This window comes from Amblyomma mixtum, chromosome 7 (genome assembly GCF_055824585.1).
Source record: "Amblyomma mixtum isolate Tamu chromosome 7, ASM5582458v1, whole genome shotgun sequence".
Classification (NCBI taxonomy): domain Eukaryota; kingdom Metazoa; phylum Arthropoda; class Arachnida; order Ixodida; family Ixodidae; genus Amblyomma; species Amblyomma mixtum.
Window position 1 is genome coordinate 59,927,218 of NC_143018.1, and position 22,961 is coordinate 59,950,178.

At 46.4% G+C, this 22,961-nt stretch overlaps 2 protein-coding genes across 4 annotated transcripts in view; one reads left to right on the plus strand and one right to left on the minus strand.

Annotated features, from left to right (window-relative positions):
• Positions 1 to 892: 892 nt before the first annotated feature.
• LOC149336212 (putative lysosomal cobalamin transporter) overlaps positions 893 to 22,961 on the minus strand; it is a 35,336-nt gene continuing 13,267 nt past the window's right edge. For 2 of the 3 annotated variants that reach the window (XM_089552736.1, XM_089552735.1), the window contains exons 7-13: positions 21,897 to 22,508; positions 20,587 to 20,651; positions 19,331 to 19,544; positions 16,273 to 16,416; positions 14,527 to 14,569; positions 12,802 to 12,905; positions 893 to 4,605 (exon numbers count right to left, since the gene is read on the minus strand). In XM_089552736.1, coding sequence (XP_089408862.1) covers positions 4,402 to 4,605; positions 12,802 to 12,905; positions 14,527 to 14,569; positions 16,273 to 16,416; positions 19,331 to 19,544; positions 20,587 to 20,651; positions 21,897 to 22,508 — 1,386 coding nt within the window. In that variant the 3' untranslated portion in view covers positions 893 to 4,401. Of the gene's footprint in view, positions 4,606 to 12,801; positions 12,906 to 14,525; positions 14,570 to 16,102; positions 16,159 to 16,272; positions 16,417 to 19,330; positions 19,545 to 20,586; positions 20,652 to 21,896; positions 22,509 to 22,961 lie in introns of those variants that run through there. The other variant, XR_016284235.1, reaches the window with a different exon arrangement.
• Positions 6,723 to 9,725, plus strand: LOC149336213 (uncharacterized). Its single transcript, XM_089554673.1, has one exon. The coding sequence runs from the start codon at positions 8,294 to 8,296 to the stop codon at positions 9,533 to 9,535; it is 1,242 nt and encodes a 413-aa protein (XP_089410799.1). The 5' UTR covers positions 6,723 to 8,293; the 3' UTR covers positions 9,536 to 9,725.

A 22,961-nucleotide genomic window follows, 5' to 3' on the forward strand; every position in this document is an offset into this window, starting at 1 on the left:
CACATTTAGATGGAAGAAATGCAAAAGATCCCCATGGGTTACTTTTAAGAACATCATGACGACTGAGCCCTCGACTTGGGCTACTATTTCACCCTCATTTCACCTGCTACTTCATCCTTTCCCTCATGGCACAGTTCCTTTCCTTCTGTGAGAACCGATTGCTGTTTTGCTGACCTGCCCCATATCCTGACTTCACCTGAACAAGTCCAAGCTGGCACAGAAGGTGCCAATGCAGAGTATCAGCCATACATTGCCACCAACCACTCCTTGCTCCTTCTGTCAGACCACCCACGCCTTCCCCCTCGGCCAAGGCAAAATGTAGCCCAAATATAGCCACACAACAAAAAATAAATATTTTTGGCGCCGACACGAACTAAAGTTGTCCAATTGGGCAATTTGTAACCCAATTTGGTAACCCTGCCGCATACCAGGTGGCAGCGTGCTGCCAAAAGGTGGGAGACGGCAATCCAACACTGATAGAATCACATTAAAGCCCAGACAGAAATGTGCAATAGTGTATCTGCACCTTCAGGAATGTGCAACGTACACTAGATGCACCATAAGTAGGTTAATATGTCATGCTGACATGCTTGCTTTGGGAGGATGAAAATAATACAGCAAAGGATGCTTGAAAAGCAATGAGAGACATCGTTTTCCATTATTATGAGAAATCTAATATCTATCATTACCGCTGAAAGAGAGAAATTCAAGCAAACATTATACATGCAGATCTGGGGCAGTCATAGTCACTGCAGCAGATATTGGACGCACGTTTTGTAGTAGCAAGGTTCCAAGTGTGGCACTCTTGCCTTCGTGATCAGCACAGTGGTTGAATGAATGGCTGATAACGGAAGCAAGGGAAGAACTCCAACACAAAGCAAGAAACGAGCACTGTCATCTGATATATTTTTATTTTTTAGCATGCACAGAGTAACATTATGCAGGGTGGAAGGACACACAGCAAACATAGAACTCAGTGTAAAATCACTGCCAGGAACTTGAAATATAAGTATGTATGAAATGAAGAGCTTGACGGAAGCCCATTTGGTTGGGGTGGCAAAAATAAATGTAAAAATAAAATTTAGCTGACTATAAAAGATAAAGGAAATGACGTTTCGGCCCGTACATGGGAGCCTTCTTCGTAATAAAGATGAAATTGAATGGCATCGATTTAAGTACGACGAATAATGAAACACAACTGCATACACTGAAGCGAGATTTCCATGGTTATAATTAATGTGTGCACAGTTGCTTGTTTAACCAGACAACAACGTACATAATATGACAACAGTGTACATACTCAAACGTATGTACGGATTACAAGATGCTAAATTTCACAAGATTTTTAGCACAAGCCTGGTCTGTAGTTGTGCTGATGTGAAATGGCAATGTCATGAAGCAAAGCAAAAAGCAGTATACCAAAATTTTCAGTATACAGTCTGCACCGAGTAGATAAATCTACACGGCTCAATTCTGCCAGCAAAAAAAACTTTTTTTACTAGATCCTCTGCACCCAGTACATAGTCTACAGAGGCAAGGTGTGCCAGCACTGATCAGCTTAGATGCTTTATTAGCTCAAAAATTGCGAATCACTGTCAGGTATAAAGGTAAAAGATTTGCCATTTTCAAGAATAGATGTCACAGTCAATATGCTACACTGTAACAACCCATCATAGTCAGTGTAATCTGGGCTGTCATAGCAAAAAAAAACTTCTTTCTATGTTGAAAGAAGACTCGCCATTATCTTCGATATCTTCAATATTGATCTTTTCATCAAGTGTCTGGTTTTAGTGAAGCCATTCAAATCGAGATACAGTCGAACATCATTATAAGTGAACGGTTTATAATGGAATAATGAATATAATGAAGGAATGACAACTCCCATAGGAAGCTCGGTCAAAATGGGCTATAACGAAGCTATGGCTATAACGAAGTAATCCTTGGGCCCATTTAACTCCATTATAATGAGGTTCAACTGCACTGACTATGGTTGGATAAAACTCAAGTCTTCAGTGAAGTGCATCCACAGGACCGCCGAACGAAATTCCTCCATGAGAAAAAGCAGAGCATTGTTAAAGCTCTTCTCGTTACCTAAACAAGAAGCTAATCATGAGACGAACGAAACGTCAAGAATTTTAATCTCTTTGGCTTGATTGATATAGTCAAACACTGAAATCTGATTTTGTTCACTGTTGTAATTGGTCAGCAGAGTAGCACAGGACACCGTGGCCAGTGTTACCAACTGCTGATTTTTTTAGTTGTATCCTACTATAGTGGCAGTAAGCATATGTGTAGCAAGTCAGCTTCACAATATCACAAAACTTCATGACAGCACTAGAGTGGTGGTTTGGCCTCGTTGGTCTCGTTGCATGGCTAGAGGGAGCAGTATGAAAAGACGAGGATGAACACAGACGCTTACAGGTGCCTGTTGTCGCCTGTCCTGTGACGAACACAGACGCTAACACAGATGAACGCAGACGCTAACACAAATGAACACAGATGCTAATAGGCGCCTGTCAGCGTCTGTCCTGTTAGCGTCTGTGTTTGTCCTTGTCTTTTCCAGCTGCTCCCTCCAGCCATGCAAGATAGCATTTGCCCTGGGCATTTCATGTACGCAATGAGGAGAAAAAGCAAAAAATACTTCATAGTTTGCAAAGAGCAAAATTTGAACTGTTAAACATGTATAGCGTGTGGCTTGCATACCACAATTTAGAGTACTTGACCTTTGATAAAAACCTTGAAATCTTGTGGTGGAACTATGATTTAGCAAACATTTGAAGAAAATCAATCTTACAGCTCCAGTATTTCAGCTAATGGTACTCCATCTTACAAGTTGTTCATAGTGGAATGGAAGCTATAAGAGCGAGATAATGGTTTCCATATTGGCTAGCGAGCGCATGCGACCAGCACACTTGTCGAAGCCGTTGCCTCGCACTCACAGCTAAGGCCTCTAACTTTCTGCAGTTGATAATTTTAAATTCCGTGAACTGAGAATAAACAATCTCAATATTCTGTGGAAAGAAGACATCAAAGAATACCTCAGAGTGCTCCTCACATTATATTCGAAACTATGATATACTTATAGTGTGAATTTTTTTTCCTTCCAAATGCTGAATATAGTACAAGCGACAGTAAAACTGCAGTCCAAAAGTTCGGTAGAGGGAGGGTCTCTCCTCTCACAGCCAAAATTTTAAGACAAAGAAAATTAATTGGACAGGCCAATTAACATAATCTGGACTCCCGCACTCGAATCTGTCCGTGGCAGTGAGGCTTCCTGTGAGCTGGCTTGATATCTCTACCACCGAGCAGCTCAAGAAGGGCCCTACCTCGAGAACCACAGAAGAGAGTGGTGACTAATATCATATCAAGAAGTAACCCAGCACTACAGGCAACACTGCAGGCAACTCCCCCCCCCCCCCATGTGAAGCTTAATAATCATCAAGCGGTGGCGTGGAGACGTCTTCAAGCAGGCGTCTACCCGCACCCAATATTGATTAAACATATGATCCCAGACATTGAGGATGACAAATATAAGAAGTGTGGAGTGAGAGGGACCCTCGACCATATTATTTGGGAGTGCACACAATTCCCAGGCAGGGCGAATAAAATAGATGGCAGAGACACCTGGGAGACCTTGCTGCGTAGCCCGGACCCTGAGCACCAGCTCCTCGCCATCCGACTAGCTGAAGGGGCCGCCTGGATTCAAGAAATCCAGGCCAGCATCTGATGCAGTGACCCTGTCCACCCCAATCCCTCCTGGACCTCATCTCTCGACTGAGAGGGAGAGTCAGGGGGTAGGATGAGGTCGTCTTCTTCTGTTGGACAATGAAGTCTTTCACTCACTCGCCCGAGCTCTTCAAGTTAGCTAAAGCGACCTTAGCCACCAGGCTTGCAAGTCGCTATGAGAAGCCAGCTTTTCAGAGCTTGGGGCAAAGCACATGGCAGTGAAGTGCAAAGGATGTGGAAAGAAGGTGGTACCCGCCTGCCACAGTGAAGCAATGGAAAGAGGCTCGATTGGGGATTTTCGCATGAGGTCCAAACCTAGGAACATACAAATATGGCCGTTCCATGCAGTAAACAATGAAGAAGAAAGCGATGAGGCCGCCATTTTTTTTTTTTGCTCTGCTCTCCTGACACTTGAAACTCGATCTTCGGATAATTTGCACAGATACTGTGGCGCCACTATCAGATTTACGAAATTGGGCGCTGTTCGGTCGCTGCCTTATATTCAGAACTTATCAAATATGAACCAAATAACAAAAACATTCGATTCGTATTCCAAATTTCAAATATTCACACACCCCTAGTACTAATTAGCCGTGAGCAACTGGGCCCGCCTGCTAAAGATTATTATAATGTAGAGGGAGCAACTGATGCATATTTTAAGTGGAGTTGATCCCATCACACAGACAGATTGAGAGCTATCTGTGGTTCAGCTGAGGAGCAACGAATGTTGGGCACCGATGAGGCATGGGCGAGCGACTTGCTTTCCTCGTCTTCACTTTCGTCACTCCCGCTCTCGTCGTACTCCATTTCGGGAGAGTCAGTCTCAGCCGGTGACTGCTGGAAGCGGACCATCACAATGACGAAGGACACCACTGTGCTCTGCACATGAAGACAGGAGGCAAGACTGAGCGTTACAGCAAACACAAGACCTAATGCCCTCTGCACTCTTGTTCTGTACAAGATTACGGATAGACGCCCCGAAAAACATGCAGGCTGGGCTCTCCAGAAAGCATGTATCTCTTTACTGATATGCACAGCCTTACCTGTGAAGTGAATGTGCCTGATTCCAGTGATAAGCCCCTAGTAACCCCATTACTTGTTTAAAAGACATGTGACAACTTGATTACTCAGTCCAACCAGTACGACAGAGGCACCATGATGAAGGAGTCAAGTCTTAAGGAAAAGTGTACCTATACGTTCAGCAAGAGGGCAATATGTGCATTCACTGTTTGAACTCGCAAGTCATGTACACACCCTGCATCGTTGCCACGAGCACGACACAGATACAAAATGCTACTCTCATTTTTACCTAGCTTCACAGGGAAAATTTTGCTTGATAATATTTTTTTCAGTGTCTGGTGCTCCTGCCTGGATATTGCTTAGCCACTCCTGCTTTCAGGCAATGGTCTTTTCTTCTCCTTTCAGTCTGCACTGTGCTCCACAAAAAGGCAAGGTCTTGGGGAGATCTTATAGTGAATCATTAAGAACTATTAATTCACTTACACCGAGAGTCATACTGTAAAAAAAAAATCGGATGATGAACTCCATAGCTTAGAGCTGCAGTACATTTTTCAATTATCGAGAGCTTTTAATACACATGCTAGCAGAAACTCGCAGACAGCAGCAATGGCGCAGAGGTGGACCGTGGTTCAAACCCCGTTCCGCACCATTCTCCACCAGAAGGAAAACAAAGAACCCGTGTTCCAATGGAATTGAGTCACCAGGCTTGGGGTGCAGCCTGACCCCTCTGACCAGCACGACCAACACAACCGCTCATCAGAACAGGATCTGGCCACCCTGGCATAGTACACCATCTCCTATATGAATACATCAATTAACCCCTGGCTCTCAGTCCCCAGTGGCCACAAAGCAACTGACCAGTGTGACAGTCAGACCTGTGATGCAGCGAGGGGTGCTAAGAATCTTTGGCTCCAGACAGGCTGACAATGGAAACTGAACCTGATGTCATTTAAAACAAGGACCTTATTCAGAGAAGCTAGCCTACCTTTTGAGGAGCTAGCGGGTATTAAATGGGATGTCATAGGGCATAGTGAGGGTAGGAGAAGAAATGAAGCATACACAGAGGTAAAGGGTGGGTACTTACTATACTATATCGATTTAGCAAACGAACGAGAACTATAGTAGGGTACAACTTGGAAAAAAAGCCAGCAGTTACTACCAATGGGCCTTGACCTGCCAGGTCCTGTATTACTCCACTTATCAATTACGACAGCAAACGAAATCAGCTTTTTAATGCTTGTCGACATAAGAAACAAGCCAGAGGCACAAAAATTTTAGAGCTTATAATTTCACCTTGTGATATGCTTCCTGTTCAGGTGATGAGAAAAACTTTTATAAAGAACTACTTTTTTGCCGTGGAGGAATTCTGTGTGTGATCGTGAATGTGGGCTCATCTTGACCACAACTGATGTTGCGTCTGACTATGATGTGGGACTTCTGATCAAGAAGGATACAGCTGGCAACAAAGAGGAATTATTAAGCATTGCAAGCTTGATAAGAGGTACAAATTGAAGGTTGCACAGGCCATAGCCTCCTATATTTTTTCATGCCCGCTCAATGGTGCCGCGGAGACCGTCCGTTGCCCTCTCCTTTCCTCCTCGATTTACGCCTCGGCTCTCCGCAAGAGGCGCTCGCACCCCATACCGGCTCTCGCATACCAGACACGGCTACGCGTCGAGGCCCATCGAAGCACCCAAACCGATCCGTCAAGCAAGAGTTGTGCGATTTCCGTCGTGTTGATTGCAGGTAAGCATTTGCGTTTTGCGACAGCAGCATGTTTATATTTTTTTCTTGAAATATAAGGGATCCATGACCGAACTTGTGAGCAGTGTACACAAATGAAGCGACCGTTTGTTTACTAGATTTTCCGCGACCACGTGTTAGTTGTTGGCGTCGTTGCAACGTATATTGCTTTGCTACTTTGAAATCGGTGATTTGCGATGCATAGTTCTTATCGTTTGTTTATGTTACTTTCTTTTTTATACCCAACCAGTTGTCTATCTGCGGTGTGGAATCGGTTGTGGTGTCCTGCGCCCGACAAGATGCCGTACTGCTGTGTGCCACGCTGCAAGTCATCCAGTAAACAACGGACGCCGGGCATATCGTTCCACGAAATACCAAGTGATCCGGAACTGTGCGCAAAATGGCTGAAAGTCATTTCTCGTGAAAACTGGGTACCGAATACGACGTCGTGCTATTCGACTGTATGCAGCCGACACTTCAGTTCCTCTGACTTCAAGGAAGGTTGCAAAATCCGGAAACTTAAGAAAGACGCTATCCCCAGCATTTTCGAAGAATATCCGGTGTACTTGCAGCCTCCTAAAAAAAGAGAGAGAAGCGACGCGTCGGTGAAAAAGCGCGAGGCTGCTGCGCTAGCCAACCCACCACCGCCGAAGCGACGAGCAGTCGTCGATGACAACCAAATGGAGTCGTGTCCACATCCCCTCGACGAATTGCCGGTTGTCGCCTTTGAAGATTTCTCACCTGTGGACTGCACCGCTACCGAACCGTTGCCAGCCGTGAAAAACGGCGCTAGCGAGCGCTGCATCACCGCGACTGTGCGGATGGACAGAGCAGTGCAGGTTTCCTCACAATTCTCGGTTTCGACAGTGGAGAAACGAAAGTGGAGACGCAAAGAACGCGACTTAAAAGCGCATATTGAGCGGCTCAAGAATACCGTCGACAATTACAAACAGGAACTACAAAAGCTCAAGGAAGAGTGCTTTGTTCACGCATTCCTCGAAGTTGTCGAGAAATCGAAGGAGAAAGACCTGGCTGCGTCAGTATTAGTAGAACAAATCAAGAATTTCGGCAAAACGAAACCAGCGTGGTCTGATCTGACAGTGCGCCATGCTGTGGTTTTACGTAACCTCTCGACTCGCGCATACGAGCATATAAGGAGTACAGGCTTTCTCCAGCTTCCCAGTCGAAGTACTCTGGAGCGTTTTATGGGCTCATCACGTGGAGAAGTCGGCGTGACGGAACTCGTGAAGCAAAGGCTCTCAACCGAGCTCGCCTCTCATCCCTCATCGCAAGCCAGAGCGTGCTCGTTAATTGTAGATGAAATGCGCGTGAAACAGAGGCTACTTTACCATAAACAAAGGGACGCCTTCATCGGCGAAGTAGACTATGGTGGGAGCTTTCCCAAGGAAACAACAAATGAGCCTGTGCTGGCCAACTCACTTCTCTGCTTCGTCCTCAACGGCCTTTCAGTTTCGTTCAAAATACCCGTGGCCTACTTTTTCACGAGAAATTGCACTGGCCGCGAGCTGCACACGCTCATGCGACACGTCCTGAAGGAAGTTGAAGACGTAGGATTTTTCGTCGTGCGCATTGTCACAACCACAAGATCAATGTCTTAGCGTTCCAACTTCTATGCAACGGAAGCCTCACGCATTGCATTGAGCACCCAGGAACACCGAATCGAAAGCTTTTCTTAGCATTCGATCAGTGCCACCTGGTTAAAAACGTGCGATCGCAGTTTTTGTCGCGTGACATTGGAAAAGGCGGCGAAATAACGGCGAGCCACTTGAAGAGCCTCTACAAAATGCAGCAAGGCAGCCTTGTAAAGCCAGTTCGATTTTTAACGAGAAAGCACGTGTTCCCCACAAATATCGAAAAAATGAACGTGAAAAGGGCTATTCAAGTTTTGTCTCCTGCGGTGACAGCTGCACTGAAGCTCCTGCAAGAGCAAGCGGGCCACACATGCGACGCAAGTTTCGCGGGTGTCGGACCGACGGTTGAGTTCATGGACACCGTGCACCGCTGGTTCATGCTCATGGACGTGAGCAATTGTACCCAGCACATACACCAGAACAATCCCGACTGCAAGCAGTTCGAATCTTCGAGCGATGAACGGCTAATATGGCTTGAAACAAGCTTCCTCGACTACCTGGCCAATCTCAAAAGCCAGTGCCTGGCGAAGAACTTTTTAACCAAGGAGACTTACGAAGGCCTGGTGATGACAACTCGTTCAAATGTTGAGTGCATTCGATATCTTCTTGAAGAGATGTGCTTTCACTTTGTTTTAACGAGGAAAATGTCGTCTGACCCAATCGAGTCGTTTTTTGGCTGGCTGAGGAAGTCAGCAGGCTCAAACGACCAAACGGATGCCCGAGCTGTTCTCTCAGGTATTGAGAAAACTCTGAAGACTGGCATCGCGTCGGCGTCTAGTACGAGCAATGTAATGGCAGCAGAAGGCAGCGATTGCTTGTCAACGCTACCGCAACAGAAGAACACAAGGGAAGGAACCAGCGAGGAATTCCCTGCAGATGCATGTAGAGAGCTCACAGAGCGACTCAAGCGAGGACAGCCTCTGCTTCCTACTCCAGATGTCGCAGCATTGGCTATGGTCGGCGGCTACTTGGCAAGAGCTGTACAAGAAAAGATAGACTGTGAGGAGTGCGTCAGCCTGTTAACAAAGCCAAAGGCCTCGGCGCCTTCAGACTCGCTGATAAAGCACCAAGACCGCGGTGGACTCATCTACCCATCTGAACAACTTTTAGCGGTTCTCTACGCATTAGAGAAATTTATCTGCGTTCTTCTCGCAGAAAGGCGGCACATGAATCACCCTTTGAAGGAGGCTGTGAATAATGCCGCTGCAATACTCCGCGAGCGCAAAACGTTGATGTGCTCGACGCCAGGACACCAGGAGAACCTGCTGCAACTGTTGCTGACAAAGTTCTTTCGGCCAATATTCACAAATTTCGCAATGAAGGCGACAGACAAACACGACATGGCTAAAGTGTTTGAAATAAAACCGCTCTCACGAAAGACCCTCAAACTGTGAGCTATGATATCTCACAGTCAGGCGCTTTTTGGTGAACGGCTGGCTCTCCACAACATGTTTTGTGTTGCTTACTTCCGATGCACATGGTGTACAAACACCAGTTCAACGTGCGATTTTATTTCATAGTTGCATGTCAAATACGAACGCCAAACGTGTCTGCACGAGTGCGCGCGCGAGCAGCGCCGTCGAGTCGTCTGCATGGGACAGGGCAGACAGGGTATGGGTTGGCAGCGCCACCTGGTGGCGGGCGCATGAACTAGGCGGTACGGACGGCGCGCTTTGTTCCTCCCCTCAGTGAGCGGGCATGAAAAAATATAGGAGGCTATGCACAGGCCTAAGCATCTACATCCAATCATGATTACATCCAATCATGATGACCACACAGTCCCAAAGCTTCAATGATGTGGAGTTGGCACTGAGTAGTAAGTAAAAACACAGACAGCACTACACTGTACTGATGGGAGACTTCAACACTAAGGTAGGCAAGAAGTGGGCAGGAGACTAGGCAGTGGGCGACTATGGCATAGGCTCGAGGAATAGCAGTGGGGAGTCATTAGTAGTCTACAGAGAGAAATATTTTGCTGATCATGAATACCTTCTTCTGCAAACAAGAGAACAGGAAGTGGGCGTGGAAGATGGTTTGGTTTGGTTTATGGGGTTTAACGTCCCAAAGCGACTAAGGCTATGTGAGGCGCCGTAGTGGAGGGCTCCGGAAATTTCGACCACCTGGGGTTCTTTAATGTGCACTGACATCGCACAGTACACGGGCCTCTAGAATTTCTCCTCCAAAGAAATTCAACCGCCGCGGCCGGGATCGAACCCGCGTCTTTCGGGTCAGCAGCCGAGCACCATAACCGCTGAGCCACCGCGGCGGCTAAGGACGTGGAAGATCCCCAGAGGTGAAACTAAAAATGAAATAGACTTCATACTGTGCACTCAAACCGGCATCTTGCAGGATGTAGAGGTCTTTGGAAAGGTGCGCTGTAGCGAGCACAGGATGGCAAGGTCTTGAACTAGCCTAGACTTGAAGAGGGAACGGAAGAAACTGGTGAAGCGGAAGCCCATTGACAAGGAGGAAAGTAGAAGAATTCAGGATGTTGTTTTGGAACAGACATATATGCATAATTCTGCTTCAGTCAAGGATGACAACCTTAGTTTTCAAGCGACGAATGATGGTCTCTCAAGCATCATTACGAAGTGTGAAGAGAAGTATGTGGTAGGGTAGCTAGACAGGATACTGGCAAGTTCCCTCAGGAGACGAAAGACCTGATTAAGAAATGCCAAAGCATGAATCTTTCTACCCCACAGATAAAACAGAACTGGCAGAACTGTCAAAGATAATCAACAAGCATAATGTAAATGACAGCAGTCAAGCAGGAACTAGGCATAGGCAAAAATCAGAAGTAAGCAGTAAGAGGCAAGGAGGGCAGTGTCATAACCAATACGAATAAAATAGTTAAAGTAGCAGAGTAAAGAAAGCCTTGCAAGCAATGCAGATGGGTAAAGCACCTGATGATGATCATGTTACAGCAGCCCTGTTAAAGGATGGTGAGGAGATAGTGCTAGAAAAACCAGTAGCCACTCTGTATACACAGTGCCTCATGACCTCAAGCATACAGGAAACTTCGAAGACTGCTACCATTACCTAATCCACAAAAAAAGGGGACATCAAGGACTTAATTACAGACCGATCAGATTACTGTCCGTTGCCTACAAGGTATTTACTGAGGCAATCACCAGGGCAACCCTAGGCTTCAGTCAGCCATAGGACCATGCTGATTTTCATAAAGGCTACTTAAAATATGATAGAGAACTTAAGAAAAACCAGCCAAAAAGACGGGGACAAAGGAGAGACGAGGCAAACACAACGACTGGACTATCAACTGTGCTTTATTGAAAAACAGCCAGTCTCCGAGAAAACCCAACAGAGCATGCGCAGCTCACCGGCACCGCAAAACCAGCACAAAAAACAACAACAGCGAGCTCGTAAGATAGTCAAGCTGCAGTGTCAACAGGACAAGTAACCTAATTCTTTCTGCATCAACGTGATAGAAGCCGTGCTGACACAGTTATCTCCATGATTGCTAATGTGAAATGCTTCGAGGATTTCCCGCTCAACCTTACCCTTGCCTCTACCGAGAAAAGTGACATTCAAAAACAACGGATAGCACCCGCAATCGCGGCAATGGCGAGGCAAGTTTGCTCTGTCAGCCGGAGTCAGACAGATTCCGCTGACATGTGAAAAAGTTTACATCGGCCAAACTGGCCGGTGTATAAATGAAAGGCTACGAGAGCACCATAACTCTCTGACTCCGGCTGACGGAGCAAACTTGCCTCGCCATTGCCGCGATTGCGGGTGCTATCCGTTGTTTTCGAATGTCACTTTTCTCGGTAGAGGCAAGGGTAAGGTTGAGCGGGAAATCCTCGAAGCATTTCACATTAGCAATCATGGAGATAACTGTGTCAGCACGGCTTCTATCACGTTGATGCAGAAAGAATTAGGTTACTTGTCCCGTTGACACTGCAGCTTGACTATCTTACGAGCTCGCTGTTGTTGTTTTTTGTGCTGGTTTTGCGGTGCCGGTGAGCTGCGCATGCTCTGTTGGGTTTTCTCGGAGACTGGCTGTTTTTCAATAAAGCACAGTTGATAGTCCAGTCGTTGTGTGTGCCTCGTCTCTCCTTTGTCCCCGTCTTTTTGGCTGGTTTTTCTTAAGTATAATGTACCAACTAACCCAGATTTCAACTCTTCTATGATAGAGAAGTGTGCAGAATACGACCAACTCCTATGTATAGCCTTGGCTTCACAGCTGGCCAAGAGGGTACCTAGCAGTGATATGCATTAGGCATTCCTTAGACTGTTACTGCAGCGAACTCTGGCATCAGCTTAAAACGTGGTGCGCAAAAATGATAAATGTATGCTTGAACCAATGGCACTGCGTTCGCACATTGAGCGCTAGAGAGTTCACTTTTCACGTGATGCGAGTGAAGTGTGATTAGTGATGGCTGCAGCTTCATAATCATCATCATCAGCCTGACTACACCCACTGAAGGGCAAAGGCCACTCCCATGTCTCTCCAATTAACCCTGTCCTTCGCCAGTTGCAGCCACCATAACCCCGCACACTTCTTAATCTCGTCCTCCCACCTAGCTTTCTGCCGCCCCCTGCTACACTTGCCTTCTCTTGAAACTCTGCTGCATAAGTACAACTACATACACTCCTTCACATAAATATAGCCACTGTTTGTAAATTGGAGGAGAGCACTCACCCCGAGGAAGAGCCAAGTGGCCCAGTAGTAAGCAGCACCAAAGATCCAGGCCTTGAAGAAGAAGCGAACCAGCAAGGTGCTGCTTCGGCTCATCACGCATTCCTCTGCATGAACACAGGCCCGCAATTAATTTGCACAGAAGAAACTTGCCACTTGACGCCTGAACCATCCACCGCACCACAAGATGAGAAGGGTGTGCTGTGCATTAATGCCAATTATCTGCATGACTCATCTTTAGTTGATAGTTCCAATGCAGTGGACTCTTGGTAATCTGAACTCAAAGGAGGTTGAAAGTTTCATCAAATTATGTGGAACTCGAATTAAGGGTAGCCTTTTTATGTACTTGATATCAATGGGACCAGATGGGACCAGTAGTATGTTGATGGGTCAGTTCAAATAAACAGGATGCTCTGACCACACTGAACAATCAGCACGGCGCATTGTGTCTGCTTTCTGCATTGATCTACCCTCTCTCACTCGTACTCCTTCGTGTTGCACCACCGCTAACACCAACACCGCAGAATGGGAGATGTGGGTGGCCTTATAGGTCCGTCCACGTTGGGGTTTTTTGACCTCAACGATACTTACTGGAACTTTCATGGAGGATTCTGTAAAGTCTTCTGACCCTTCGTGCCAAATTTCAAAGCTGGGAGGCGCTTTGTTGTAGCCGAAATGAATTTTAAATTTTACTGCAGTGGCCTCAGTTGGCGCAATTTCTATGAGCAACCTTGCGTGTGTGATGTCACCAGCTGTACGCCCGTTGATATTTGCTTTGCATTTACAGCAGAAAATTTCAAGCTTGTTTTTGGTCATTTCAGACAAATGAAATGCACGGTCACTCACCACTTTAGCCAATCAACACAACCATGTGTAGTTTTGTGACACCAATACTTTGCCAAAACCCAGTTTTCGCTTCAGGTTCTAGTTACTGCTCTTCTGTAATTGACTTCCTTTCTATTTTGCAAGAAATTTCACTGGAGCTAAGACCAAGAAATATAGTGCGACAGTCAACTCAGAGTGTTTGAAAATCCTTCAGAGTCACACTTTAACAGCTGCATCCACAAAGCCAGATGGAAGGCACAGTCGGCACTTGCATGCCTTATTAACTTTAGGGAGCTTATTTTTGTTTCTTGCTTGCATGATTTGACACGGAAAGGTCTTCAACATAGCTGGAGTGGAAGCGGCCTTTGAAAGTCCTGCTTTTGCGGCTTGGCAGAGCTTACATCTTGCTTAGACATGCGAGAAGCTGAAAGCTGTTTATTTCTTCCGTCCTGCGCATCAAATAATTCGCGATTGCTCGGACTTGCTGTTGGTGTGCCTCCTAGGGTTTGGCTTCGCTGGAGTGAGGATCATTTCTGACATACCTATCGAACAATACTCTGACGGTACATCAAATTAGGTATTTGAAAAATGATTCGAAACTATCCCAGAATTGTTCATATAATATTCAAAGTTTTAAATAGCTTTCAATTTCCATTACCTGATGGTGTACTGAATCAAATAGGTAGATGTTCAATTTGGCATATGACAGATTCAAATGTTCGCATACCCCTTCAAATAGAAAACAGAAGCCAAGGGAGCCAGTGATTCATTTTTTCTGCTTCTCCTACTATGCCTGGTTGTGCAATGTTTGCCTAGTTAATGACAGGCAGGAGTTTCACGTGCAAGAAACAAAAATGGTATTATCAAAGTCTCCTGCCCAAAAGCACAGGATGAAAAACTCACCCGGTGGTGCGTCTCCATCACATGGCTGTGTGCCATTGACACTCTGCAAAGGTCACAAATGGGTCACATTTACTAAAGTGCACTGCTGATATGTGGTAGTTGCATGAAGCAACAGACACAAATGTAAGACCCAGTGACAAGTAGACAACAAAGTTAATTGCAATAAGACAGTTTCAACGAAGGACATCTGCTCAGCAACGCAGGCCTTAATTTGCAATTACAAATTACCAACTTGAACTTGCCAATTTGCTCAGCTTTATCCAGCTGTGTGTTGACTTTATTCTCTAACTCCTTATGTACAACAAGACAGACGTGCTTGCTTTTGTAGGACTGTTGCTCACTAAACTACTACATTATAACTATTCTATCAAAGGCAGCATTTATTAATTTTACACAGGCAAGCTGAAGTCATTCACCCAGTTTAGTTCAAAAGCAACTTGCAGCAAGAAATGCAGAGTTATGATAACTGCTATCATTGACTTCATACTGGCACATCGTGACCTGGCTGTCCTTAGGGTGTAAATGCAGCTGTGAGGGAATTCATTCTGTATCCTGAGCAGTGAACATTCATAATGAAATGGAACTGAAAGACACTCCAGTCAATCATTAGCTTTCAAAGCTAATGTAAGCATTGCAAGCATTTTCAAAGTAGTCCCCACCAGTCGCCATGTGCTCTGCCACTGATGCATCAGTACCTCCATGCTGTTCCTACAGGTTTAGAAAGAGCCATAAGACTGATGACATGATGTCTAGGCTCCGAGGTGAGTGAGACAAAACGCCTGACCTCGTTCTTGTACCATGACACGCAGAGGCTAACGCGACACAGTGTCAAAAGGGGATCCACTCATGTGAACAGGGTCATTCGCAACTTACATTTCAATGCAACACATTTCAATTCCATCGCTAAATAAAAAATTTACAGTTTAGGAGGCAAGAATTATTGAAAGCTTCTCGTTGGTTATCAGTGCTATCATCACCATGTGAATCATCGTGATGATGACTGTTTATAGTGCAAGCTAGAGCAGCTTTGGCCAAAGAGCACCAAGGAACCAGCTATTTTATTTAACACAAGGTGGAGTAAAGACTCATTTCCAAGCATTTCACCCCACAGGAGCTGAGCACCAGGCCAGGGGAATGCTTGTACAGTGAGTACCCAGCAGCACTGGGAATTGAATCCCACACCTACCGCATTCGAGGACGGTGCGACTCATCACGAACAATGCAAAGTAAAACTTTCAATCATAAGATCACAGTCATGTACCCCGGAATTTGACATGACCTCAGCAGTAGGAGTACGGCTATAGGAAAATGAAGACGAAACGGAACAGGTCTTTTCTGAAGTCAAGAGCAAGAAAGGGACACAGGGTGGACAGAGCTCAACTAATAGGTGCATGTTTTATTGCACATGTTTTGGCAGATACACATAACAGCTTACAATTTTGTTACAAAGGTCTATCAACTTTTCACCCTCTTTTTCTTAATTTACATTGTCAGCAGAGCTATGTCCCAATCTCTCTCTACCATTCTGTAAGCTGTGTTTGCGCTCTATGTGTAAAAAACAATGAAACTCACCCACCAGCCAATTCTTTTGAAGCATGGGGCTGCCAACTGGCATCAGTGTAGCCACTATCACTGCCACATGCAGGAAGGAAAGTAAAAAGAGAGAGAGAAGAAGAAGTGAAAAGAATAGAAAGAAAGGAACGCACAGCCTCAGCCAAACAAACTAGTGAGCAGCTGCAAATGTACCTGGAAACGCTGTGATCCATAGGTGGCGTACTGGGGGCAGACTGAGTAGACCAACACGTCAAGGGCCAGCACCACAAATACCAGAGTGAAGCACAGCACCAGCAGTGCCCGAGGCCGTGCTAGGGCCAGGTCCAGGCGGTACATCTGCATGCAACGCGTAACCACAGCAAACTAAGCAGTTTGCACCACTCAATAAGTTGGAGCCATTCAAGGAAATCAAAAAGGCTTCTGCTACTTGAATGCATTCTCGTGCATTTCTGTTGTGTTGCGGCTCATTACGTAGTGGAATGACGCCACAATTTATACCAGCCTCTGTACACATTTCATGCAAGGGACAGTCCTGCATGAAGTCCCAGAATTCCTGTCCCTACTACTTTTGCCAGGTAAGCATCATGCAAGCTGTATGTTGGAGTTGATGTGGCACCCCATTTGCTGGTCATAACAACACACAGACAAAGTTGTCTCCATACTGCTGGTGTAGAAATATTGCCCGAATACAGATTAAAGGCAGTGACCACCGCTACCACAGCCGAGCAATTTTCCGAACTCTGGTACCAAATTCGAGCCTGTGCAATATTTTGGAATTTGTTGCAGCACCATGCACCTCAGAGGAACATGTACATATTTATGACCGATATTTCGAACCTTTTAGAGCCAGAAAGTTTGATCTTTTAGATTAAATAAGCCGGGACTGGGCATCACTGCTGCAGTCAAGTGGACTCTTCGCCGCCGAGGAATGCACTAGTACTCTGGATTCAGTGTACTAGTGGATTTGCATTGACAGGCGCGGCCATTCCTACGCCCCTTCATTGCCACTCTATGCAGTGATACAAACTAATTTTCTTTTTGAGGTACCATGTAGCGACAGCAGTGCAAGCATCACAGCCTATGATGATAAGCACGCGATCGTGCTGATAGTGCAACAGCGGAAGTGTCCTTCGTGGCTCATACGCCGCCACTGATAGAATGGAGAACGAGGAAGTTGGGGAAGTGGGTAGTCGGAGCTTGGTTGAAGCCATCCGCTTCCTGCATGTTTCCGTTTCTCCATTCACCTGGCCACTGTTGCCCTAGAAATGGACTCTGCCCTTGACTCTTGACTCGAGTGGCACTCATGTGCCGAAATCTCGTACAGAATACTCATCCGTTCATGACATGGTTCACGGCATGACCTGCAGGTCGCAGAAACAGTATCGGTACCACGCAGTGTGCCATGGACGCGTACGGTCCAGACATGATGGAAGCATGGCTCTCGACTCAAACCCAAGCTCATTTCACTGCTTGTGAGCGGAACACGGAAGACAGCAAAATAAGCTTTTTTTTTTTTTTTTCAAACTGTATATTGTGGGGTTTAACACCCTGAAGCAACACAGGAGCTATGAGGGATGCCGTAGTAGAGGGTTCTGCATTAATTTAGACCATCTGAGGTTTCTTTAACGTGCACTGACATCGCAAAGCCCATGAGCATTTTTTTCATTTCACCTCCAAAGAAATGCTACCGCCACAGCTGGGACTGAACACCTGTCCTCTGGCTCAGCAGCCAAGAGCCCTAATCACTGACCCACCACCACCATCATCATCATCAGCCTGACTACGCCCACTGCAGGGCAAAGGCCTCTCCCATGTCTCTCCAATTAACCCTGTCCTTTGTCAGTTGCCGCCACTGTATCCCCGCAAATTTCTTAATCTCCTCCGCCCACCTAACTTTCTGCCGCCCCCTGCTACGCTTGCCTTCTCTTCAAATCCACTCCGTTACCCTTAAGGACCAGCGGTTATCTTGCCTTCCCATTGCATGCCCTGCCCAAGCCCACTTCTTCTTCTTGATTTCGACTAGGATGTCATTAACCCATGTTTGTTCTCTCACCCACTCCGCCCCCTTCCAATTTCTTAACATTACACTTATCATTTTTCTTTCCATAGCTCACTGCATTGTCCTTAGCTTCAGCTGAACCCTCTTCGTTAGCCTCCACGTTTCTGCCCCATAGGTGGGTACCGATAAGATACAGCTGTTGTATACTTTTCTCTTGAGGGATATTGGTAAACCGCCATTCATGATCTGAGAGAACCTGCCACATGCACTCCACCCCATTCTTATTCTTCTAGTTATTTCCCTCTCATGATACGCATCAGCTGTCACTACGTGACCTAAATAGACCCACCGCAGAGGGTAAAAGTAAATTTTACCTCAGCAAATTGATTTTTGAATTTCACAGATTTTTCAGGCTGTTCCGTTATTCGGATCGTTTTTTGGGTCCTGAAGAGTTTAAAAATTCAGCTGGCAACTGTATTCCAATGCATTCCCTGGGAGGGCAGTTATTCAGTGCTGACTGGCAAGTCCTATTAAAGGCACGCTAAAATCTTTTCATTCAGGAGAGCAGCATTCTTGCGACATTCTCGCACACCAGTGGCTGCCATTTTGTAACCATTGCCGTATGTTTCAGAAACCAATATAATTACCATGACCCCAAAATAGAATTAAAACTGGTGAGATGGCGCCACATGCAAAATCAATGACCAAGGACTGAGAAAGCTGTCGGAATCCTGTGGAACATCAAACGAAAAATTCTGGCAAGTGCAACAGGCAATCAATTTCTTAAGCAACATTAGTTTGCTGCGGATTTCCAGGCCCTTGCCGAGGACTGGAGCACGACACAATGACGACAAATGCAGCTCGGTGATTAATGCACAGTTATGATGGTTTGGTTTATGGGGTTTAACGTCCCAAAGCGACTAAGGCTATGAGAGACGCCGTAGTGGAGGACTCCGGAAATTTCGACCACCCGGGGTTCTTTAACGTGCACTGACATCGCACAGTACACGGGCCTCGAATTTCTCCTCCAAAGAAATTCAGCCGCCGTGGCCGGGATCGAACCCGCGTCTTTCGGGCCAGCAGCCGAGCACCATAGCCACTAAGCCACCGCGGCGATTAATGCACAGTTATGAGAATTGCAAGCGAGAGTGGCACTACTCTGAAGCACAAACTACTCGATGTCACAATTTAAGCTTGTTGCCGTTCCGGTATTTTTGTCCCATGCTTGTGCTAGAATAATGAGACACTCACCCTGACGAAGAGGCAGCCGATGCCAATGTGCTGCAGGCCATATATGGTGCATGCCACCAAGAGGAACAGCAGCGCCAGCATCAACACTAAGTCCAGCGAGGAGTGACTCCAGCGCTGAAGCCACACTAGCGCCATGTCCAGGGGGTTGGGCAGTGTCGGGCGGAGCAGCAAGTAGCCCATGCGATGGCCTAAGGAGTGCATCGCCTTGTCCACACTGCAGCAGCAGCAGCAGCGCAGTAAAACCCCAATTACCACCCTTCTTACCACCCCTGAAAACTAGGGGGGGGGGGGGGGGGGGCAAACTCAAGATCTACATGCATGCTAGGCCACCTCCCAGGTGAAAATCTTACCCAGCTCAACTGGTTTATAGAACAATTTCCAGTTGGTGCCAGTTGGAACCAACTGGAACCCAATTGGTTCCAACTGGAACCATCTGGAAATTGTTCCATAAACCATTTGGGCTGGGAAAGATTTTCGCCAGGGCTGGGTATTGCCAGGCTTGTAAGCAGCATGGTGATTGACTGCTCAGTGAAGATAGGGTCACCAGTTGCTTGCTTGCATTGAACTCTTACCAATCCTTCCTTCCTTCCAATCCTTTCCTTCCCCGCACATCAGCAGACTGAAATCGCCTTCCCTCCTCTGTTCCAATGATCACCCAACCTTCATTATTTCAGTCAGCCATACGCAATATATAGTTACTAGCAAGTTTTGTACTGTATAACAGTTTCTTTCATTTGTATTTTTGCTGCTGCCCTCTATGTACTGCGACATGTGACATTACAATTAGAAACTGTCGCTTAGGTTGTAATCATTCATCCTGTTGTATGCCCACACACTTAACACTGTTACACTTATATTCCAGACATTCATGTTATTTGTTACTTGTATTGTGCAATTTTTGCTGTGTTTATCGACATCATTGTATTAACCCATTCCTCTCTGTAATGTTGCCATTCTGAGGGTATCAATAAATAAATAAATAAAAAATAAATAAATCCTCTACCCTCAACACTCATCATGGCTCGCTTCCTCCACAAAATGGGTGACACTTTCCTGCCACTACAAAACGGATGATGTGTTCAGCGTGCATCTCCGAACGTCCCTGGTACAACATTCACTACCTTCTTCTATAGACAAAAACTGTCCACACGGAAACAGCGTACACACTTCCTGAACTTGTTTTTATAACTTAGCTGCAGTACAACAGCTCAGAGCAGACCCTAAGAGATCATTGCCCAGCCTGGCTCTTTACTCACTTGGTCAGCAGCAGGGACAACCAGAGCAGCAGACCAAGCAGAGCAGAGACTACGCCCAGCACCACCTGACAGAAAGGTTGAAGAGGGGTCAAACACTTTTCAAGACTGCAGTTATGCACAACAAAAAAAAAAAAAATGGCTGTGGCTTAGCTTGGTTAAGCCCGGTAATTACGAAAGCAATATCCGTAGCTACGCCATGGTTCAGCTGGTAGTGTAGCTGTAAGGTGGTGCTTGTGGTTAGACTTGTGGTGATGCACCGGTTATACAGTCCAATCCAATCAAATCCAATCCAATCCAATATGCTAATATGGTAGCTACCGGCATGGAGGAAGGAAAGTTCTTTCCTTCCTCCATGGCTACCGGCCTCGCTACGCGACGGGCTGAAAGTGCAACTAGTATTGCTTTCAATGCAATCTAATCCAATGCAATCCAACCCAATCCAATCCAATCCAATATGCTAATATGGTAGCTGCCGGCCTCGCTACGCGACGGGCTGAAAGTGCAACTAGTATTGCTTTCGCAATAAAAACCAACGTGACGATGCCAAACATGCCTAAGTGGATAGCTACCAGGCACGGACGGCAAAGGCAACTAAATACCACACACAGTCTGTTAATCCACTCCCGACACATTTTCAAGTCAGGCACTACTGTGCTGCATGGTTTCGTGCTCTAGTGGTGCAAGAAGAACTACCGCACTACCCAGCACATGGAGGTGGCCTGTCAGTGAAAGCAGCTGCAATGTTTGGAATGTTTCAAACGAATGTTTTCAGTGGAAGGTGGCCATCAAATGGTACACAAAGAAACTTAGTTGATATTAATTATACATGTCTGCTATGCCCTTATTAGGATTCCCACACGCACAGTCCGAAGTGGTTTAACCACATGATGGACAGCTTTCACTGTACACATTGCCAGATTGCTGCAACTACTTGGAGTCTATTTTGCAAATTACTATAACTAATGGACTATGGAATCCACAAGAAGGTTTGCTTTGCTTAGCGAGAATTGCTCCTCATGATTAATGTGCACAATGACAACTCTACACATTTCACGCTGGGAGCAGTGCACACGCACTAAGCTGTTCACACCAGCAGTTAAACACCCCATGAGCCTCATGTTACAAACCCACGCAAAATGACCAACAAAATTTGAAGGTCTGTTGGCCGTAATACTGCCTGCAGCAGAAGGACCAACTACTCAGGGTGGCTCAAACGTTGTAAGGCACTGCCAACGGCTGCTGGTACCAGGGAATGTGTTCAGTATCCAGCCCCTAGTAGATGGCCATTGAAATATTACTGAAGCATTCACCTGTAGAGGGCGGGGGAGGAAACAGAGCCTGTATAGGCAGCCTTCTCTACGCAGATGCTCTACATGGAAGTCCCACACGTCATCTGGAAGCTGTTCCTCCTCCATAGAGCCAGTGTGCCACCAGTTTGGAACAGCCTCCTCTGCTTCCATGCCTTGCAGCCACACCCCTGGAGGGACAACACGCTGCCAGCTTGGCCTAGCCGCTTCTTCCATGTTTTGCAGCTGCACCTCTGTAGCATCACTGTGCTCACGCCTTGGACTAGCATTTTCTTCCGCGTCTTGCAGCTGCCTCTTCAGAGCGGCAGCGCGATGCCACCTCGCAATGGCCTCTCGCTCCGCGTCTTGCAACCACTCCTCCAGATGGGCAGCGTGCCCCCGGCTTGAACTAGCCTCTTCCGTGTCTTGCTGCTGCTCTTCCGGAACAGCTGTGTGATGCCCTCTTGGAACATCCTCTTCTTCTGCATCTTCCAGCTGCTCCTCTGAAGAGACACTATGCTGCCGGCTTGAACCAGTCTCAAGCAGTGCCAAGGAGTTGAGGGAGCCAGATGACTTCGAAACTGCGCATCGTTTGCCCAGCATAAGCCGTAGTGGCAGGGCCGACAGGCCAAAGCCCTGTTGGGAAGCAAACAGATTCCAGGTTGCATTGGCATGTTCCTGTTCTGACAAGGAAAAACACACAGAAGCTACAACACTGTACAGTTTTGTCCAAGGCCTACATACCCACAAATGGGGCGTCCATTTGGAAAAAAAAAGGCAGTTCCGTATGCTAAACATGAGCAATAAGTCAATGAGTGAGGCTTTTTTAATTGCTTTGAGCGAGAAATGGATCTCACATCTTTCTAGAGACGCTAGTCTGACAAGTTTGATGCCCTAAAGACCTTTCTTCTACTGGAGCACAGAGTGCATAGATGGTTTATGAGACTTTAACATCGCAAAGCGACTCTGGCTATGAGAGATGCCATAGTGAAGAGCTCCGGAAATTTCGACCGCCTGGGGTTCGACCGTGAATGTAGTCTGCATCAACCTTGTGTGGAGCACTCAAGCAGTGCACATCATATGATAAAC